The 6,798-nt window shown below is 41.1% G+C and overlaps 1 protein-coding gene across 1 annotated transcript in view; it reads left to right on the plus strand.

Moving 5' to 3' along the window:
* Positions 1-6,238, plus strand: part of LOC131440455 (uncharacterized) — a 31,723-nt gene extending 25,485 nt beyond the window's left edge. Inside the window, exons 6-9 of the mRNA XM_058611743.1 lie at positions 1,558-2,777; positions 2,839-4,289; positions 4,379-5,931; positions 5,991-6,238. Of these exons, the coding sequence (XP_058467726.1) occupies positions 1,558-2,777; positions 2,839-4,289; positions 4,379-5,931; positions 5,991-6,046 (4,280 nt within the window). The 3' untranslated portion in view covers positions 6,047-6,238. The remainder of the gene's footprint in view (positions 1-1,557; positions 2,778-2,838; positions 4,290-4,378; positions 5,932-5,990) is intronic.
* Positions 6,239-6,798: the final 560 nt, after the last annotated feature.

Genomic DNA, 6,798 nt, shown 5'->3' on the forward strand with positions numbered 1-6,798 from the left:
ATTCTTGCAAAAATATAACGAACGGATGTTTAAAATATAAATAAGAACATGGAATTTATTAGTGGTTTCATTCTTTTGACAGACGTTTTTTGAATGCGAATTATCACAATTATGGCAGAGTTGCCTATATGATATTTTTTTGTTCTATGATCGAAATCTACGACGACATTTCGTTAGGTTCGCAATGCCATTATACCGTTTATAATGTTCCCAGCATTTTTTACGTGTAACATAAAACGTAATCCTTCAAATATTTTCAGTTGTTTATGTTAAAGGGAAAAATTGGTTCAAAACAGCACAATCTTCAAAGGACTGTTGGATTTTACGTCATACAAATAAAATTATGAAGCCTCTCAAACAAATAGTAAGGAAGGCGCGTTCTACTAATTTTTCTCATTGTCCGATTTGTTATGAGACTTAAATTTCCGGCAATAATGAAGGAAGTTACAGAATGCTTTGAAATCGAAGTTCATCACAGTCTCTGAAGGCATAGATTCTTGTTTTTCTAGAACGACAAGCATTCATTTTTTAATTTTTTTAAGAATTTTGTTTCTAGATCGCTACAATCAGATTTTGAAAGAATATCGCCATTGGTTTAACAGGAGGAGAGTCCTTCCGTATACATTTATTTTTTTTACCTTAGGCATACTGCTTATATGGGAAGGTCCAGACATTTTTAGAGTGCATAAATTAACTAGGCTAAATTAGTCTGTTTTCAGATATCGTTAAAAAAGACTGATTTAGTGGTAATATTGGATAGTAGAGTAATTAGCGTGGAATTCATTCTTTGAATAGTTAGTAACAAAAAGGCAGACTAATTTAGTCTTTAAAAGGACTAATTAGCTGAGAATTAAATTGTTTGGATAGATTAATTAAGCTAATTAATTATTATTCTTTGAAAAGGGGAGCCGAAGTACGAAAGGCTAACAAAGGCGAAGTCGCCTTTTTAATTTATTTTCTAGTGTCCAGTTTTTATACCACAACGAGGACAAGGCAATCTCGGCGGTGCCGAGTCGTCCAAGCACCAATCGGAAAACCTGTCCAAATGTTTTCTGCCGTTATGTATTTGGGGCTTTTAAAGTACTCCCATAACAAATCGAATCTAAAGAAAATATGCACAATTAAAATTATGCCAAATGAAAATTATGAAATTATGCCAAATGGAACAGTATGTCTTTTTATTTTATGCCAAATTACATTATGCCAATCAAAAGTTATGCCGAACAAAATTCGGCCAAATAACGTACCCCCTTGAAAAAGATTGTTTTAATTTGAAGCTACTCTAGATATTCTAGATAGCCAGAAAATTGCCTAGGAACTAAAGGCTATTCATGTGTTAAAAGACGACTGTTCATCACTTACTGAAAAAAATATTATTAACTATTCCGCTCCGATGTCAGTTTAAGTTAACCTGAGATTTACTGCTGAAGTACAATTATTCAAAGGGAAGACCAATTAATACCAGTATTTTCATTATTATCCAGACACCAGAACTAGAATAAATATGCTGAAATCCTCAACGACTCTGTGAATTATAAAAACTTCTATCCATTTCAGAACTCACCGTGGAAGAACCAGCAAAACCAAAACCAACGAGTCAACCTGATAAGCACCCCGACTACTACTACAGTATGAATAAGAGCAATCGCGAATGTTTAATCCATAAGGGGTATCGTTTTTGTAAACGAAATGACCGCCCCGATGGATCGACGGTCTGGCGTTGTTCCATGGGAGGAAACACATGCATGGTGGTAGTTACGATTCAAGCGGATGGTACGCCAGAACAGAACTCCATCGTACACAACCATAGACCTTTGGACGATCTGCCACCAGAGATTGAGAGAGCAGCCAAACCAACAGCTGCGGCGTCTGTCGGAAGTGAGACGAATGAAGTTACAGTATACAATCGACAAGGGGACATGCTTGAGTGGAAAGGATTTCACTATCGTAAAATCAAAGAACTACCGGATAGCTGTATAATATGGATTTGCAAAGTAGATAGCTGTCGGGTAGCTGTTAAAATGCTTCCGAACAATCAGCTGAAGATGCTGAGTGAATCAGAACATAATCATACAGCTCCAGGTCAGCTGTCGTCAAGTTCTGCCTCAGCTGCACCTAGCAAATCTACGTCCAACGTATCCTCTCCTGGAACCAAACAACGTAGTTATCGACTGTTCAAAAACCAACGAGGGCAAATGACACTTTTGTACAAAGGCTTCCGGTATTCCATACGCAATCGCAACCAAGATGGTAGCTCAACATGGAAATGTCGTGCTAATGCTAGTTGTCGTGTTATCATTCACTTAATGCCCGATGATCGCATCGTACCTGGCAGCGGTCAAGTAGATCATAACCATGAACCCAACTGGGAAACACCGAAAAGTCTGGATTCGGCTGCACAAACTCGTGTAAATCCTCTTTACGATTACTTGAATATTATACCAGGAAGCAGTTCACAGCCATCACAGCCGCAAGAAGCAGTTCCGCAAAAAGAAGATCAAACAGATACATCACAAAATGCACAATCATCTCCAGACTCCAACAGTTTCGGCCGGAACGTCATCGAACACAAGGGTTACTATTATCGGCTAGTGGTACGGAAGAAAAATGGTCGCGAGTATTGGCGATGTGTTCACTTTAAAAATCGTGCATGTCGTGCAGCTCTGTTCTGTCGAGATAACGGAGCGATTGTTACATCCAGCAATGGCAAGGAACATTCGCATAGTGGAGGAGCAAATGGAAAACCGTTACCTTCAATGGCTGGTTCTTCCAATGGAGTAAGTTTCTATACATTTATGTTGAAGCATTACAATAAATGACAACATGATCTATTTTTAGTACAAGGTTAAGGCTGATTCATCTGGTTTACCACTCGCGAGATCACAGGCTCAACCGTCGCCGCCGGAAGAAGTTTCGTTGGCTCGCGGAGATGAGGAACGCTACATTGATCACGGTGATTATGTGATCGCTAAAAATCGCAAGGATCAGAATACCCTGATCTTCAAAGATCGTCGATATTATCTATCATACAACCGAAGTGATGGGTCGGCTGTTTGGCGCTGTGCTCATCGTAAGCGCTACAAATGCTATGCATATGTTAGATTACGTCCCGACGGTCGTTTACTCAGCACAGGCGAACATGAACATTCACACTCGCTAAACAACTCTGAGCAAACGTCCACACCGGAGGCAAAGGAAACTAAAAATTATAAAATTGTAAAGAACCGTGTTGGAAATGATATCCTTATACATGATAGTCATCGATTCCGCTTAAACTACCAAAGAAATGATGGAACAACGCACTGGAGGTGTGTTTGGGCAAGAAGTAACCATTGTTCCGCCGGTGTTTACTTGATGAACAACGGTGTTCTCAAGAACGCTGCCAACGAGGCACAGATCATACACAATCATCCTCCACCGGGTCAGGTGAAGAAAGCAGTAGCTGGAAAAGTTGACTCACAATTGAATGAGGGACAACAGACGTCCTCTCAGTCGAAATCCGAGACAGATGAGCAAAGCCGGACGATACCAGAAGCCGAAGGCATAACAGATTACAAGTTCATTGAAGAAGGATCCAACAAGATACTTGTGTGTCGTGGTTACCGCTACTGGTACACTTGGATTCGCAAGGATGGCAGTATCTATTATCGATGCGCAGAAGTTAAGCGACTTCAATGCCCTATGGGCACCTTATTACTGTCTAATGGTAAACTTATACGTGCAAACGAACACCCTCACAATCATAATCCGACTCAATTAGAACCCGAGGAAGATTTTCTAGGATTTCCGACAGAAGCCAAAGCGGTAGATGTTCCACAGCAGGAGGAAAAAGTGGTGTATTATCCTCCGCTTCCGATTCCTCCTGATGGTGATGCCGACTACAAAATTGTAAAAACATCTCGTGGAGAATCCTTGATCTACAAAGGTTATCGGTACTGGGCCAAGAATCGACTTGCAAATGGAATTGTTTCACTATGTTGTACGCGTAAAAAAATGAAAAAATGTCCTGCGATGTTACGTTTACTAACAAACGGTAGAATAATTGACCCAATTGGTGCCGGTCATACACATCCACCGAATATCGAAGGTGGAAGCGCCACGGATACTTCTATGCAGCTAACTCCATTGTCAATAGCACCGGTATTACCAAAACCTACAGTTGTAAAGGAACCTGCGAAACCAAAAGAAAGTCAGCAATCAGTAGCACCTAAACTGCCTCCTTTATCGTTTAATGAAGAATCCGAGGACGACGCCGAGCAAGGTGACGAGTCGCTGATTGGTTCTAGAAGGTAAATTTTACTGTTCACCAAAACTACTGAATTTGCAGCTTTTGTGTGTGTAGTTTTTGAACTAAAATCATCAACTCTGTTCATTCTAGATATGTCTTCATGAAAAGTACATCACAACGAAATTTCATCGTTTTCGAAGGATTCGTGTACGATTTCGAGCACAAGCAGCATGACGGTTGCGTTTTTTATCGCTGTAAAACTAATGAAGCTTGTTCAGCGTCGCTGATGTTGCTTACGAATGGTCGAGTAATGAATTTAGACGACTCGCTTCATATTCATGAAAAGCCCGATCTCACCAATCTAAGACCGGTCGGACGGGGATCCAAAGAGTTCAAGATTGTACAGAACAAAAATGGCAGCAACATATTGGTACACCGAGGTCATCGATACACAACACCACGTGCAAAGACAGACGGTGCTGGCATCTGGTACTGTCACACATACGTGCCGACCCTCAACCGCCGTTGTTACGTTCCAATAGAATTACTTCCAAACGGTCGAGTGGCCCCTGTTAGTGAAAAACAACATCAACACACAGCTCCATTTAAAACGAAGCAAGAAACACAAGCAGCCCCAGTGGACGATCCGAAGGACAATATTAGCCCTGTTAAATCGGAGCCATCGAGTGAGCCTGAGGGTAAAAGTGACAACCGAATGTTACTGTTGGGAGGACACAGGTACAATTATGCTCATAAAAGAGACGACGATGCCATACTTTGGAAGTGTGCTAAAAGCTCATGTAATGCATCAATGTATCGGCTAACTGATGGTCAGATTGTAAAGGGTCCTGATCATAATCACGAAAAAATGGATACATCAGATTCCGCCAAAAGCCACAAGCGTAAATACGTTGAGGTTGAAACAAAGCCAAACAGTTCTAGTCCTATCAACCCCGGCGACGACTCTGTAGCAACCAGAACATCAAAGGTAGACACATTCAAAAAGAATCCTTATATTGGTAAATCAATTACCCACGAGGGCTATCGATATGTTTATTATTTGACTCGGCGAGATGGCTCCGAACATTGGCGTTGCTGTCGTCGCATCCCGCTAAAATGTAGAGGTGGTCTTTTCAAGCAAGTCGATGGTACACTGTCTCATTCAAATGATGAAGGTCATACGCACCCTCCAGAAACTACCGATTACGAAGACACGTTGCCGGTGACATATACTGCCCCTGATGAAACATCCCAAGATTCCATTGATTCTGCAGAACACGAGGAATCGGTTACCGAACCGGCATCTTATTTGGACGACGAGGGTTCCTACGATTACGAATTGGTGGACGTGAAAGGCAAAAAACGAGGTTTTTACCTCATTCATAAAGGAGCTATGTTCGTTACCGGACATACGAGACGCGATCGGGCACGTTATTACAGATGCCGAACAGTAGGCTGTCGAGTGGCAATGCTGTTACATCGAAACGGATTACTTGTAAGGACAAATGAGCACACCCACGACTGTCAGAATGCAGTCAAGACTGATGAAGTCGAGAGAACTGATGTAGAAGAACATATGGATGAACAATCCGAAGAAAACAGCGCCAAAAAGTTACGGTTGGACGAATCCGATGTAGAAGAAGAATCAATGCTAGAAACAGCAGATGTTGAACCGCTCGATGCTCCAATAACTAATGGGAGTGGTAAGATAAAACATATGAACTTTTGACCTTATCAATAATGATAAATTATCTGTTTTCAGAATCCGCAGAAGTTGTTGTGGTTGAAGTCAAGGAAGAACCCGTTGATGCACTGTAGGCTCGGCCGTACTAGAGAGTAGTGCATTTGAATTATTGTATGTAGAACAGTTGTTCTTCTTATTTAATAGTCTTATAAGTATTTATCTATTACCTTCTTATATCTAACATACACGCAAAGTTGATGTAATACATGTATTTGGACCTGTGAGCAGCAATAGCATAAATGGACAAAAATAAAAGTAAAACTTAATCTAATATGTTTTCAATGAATGACATCTTCCTGAAAACTGCCCGTGGATGTCGCGAATACTGTCACACTTCTCAATACCGATGGTCGTTCTAACTTGTTGATTGACCGTGCAAAAGGTGCAAGTTTTCAGGTGCTTCTTCCAGGTGCAAGTTTCCAGGTGCTTTTCAAGTGTGACTTGTTCTCATCAAATATATCCTGGTACACGATTGAATATGAGAGTGAAATAGTTACTCGGTCGCATAACTGCACACAAGGCAAAGTCTTGGCATTACATTCCTTTTGTGGAATTTGGCCTTTTCAACAGACTTCGTAGCCGATTCTTTGTGTACAGAATTATTGCATGGCTAGTACTATGGATCCTACTGACACTAAGAATACTTCCAGGTCGGGGCTCGAACATATGACAACTGGTTTGCAAGACCAGCGTCCTATGCATTGAACCGCCAACGCGGGAGCGCATAACTGCACACGGTGGCCCTTATTACGGGTATCACTTTACGGTGAAAATCAAGTGAAGTATAATGTAGGTTCCTATTACGGAAATCGCTTCTGGAAAAAAA

Source organism: Malaya genurostris, chromosome 1 (genome assembly GCF_030247185.1).
Source record: "Malaya genurostris strain Urasoe2022 chromosome 1, Malgen_1.1, whole genome shotgun sequence".
NCBI lineage: Eukaryota > Metazoa > Arthropoda > Insecta > Diptera > Culicidae > Malaya > Malaya genurostris.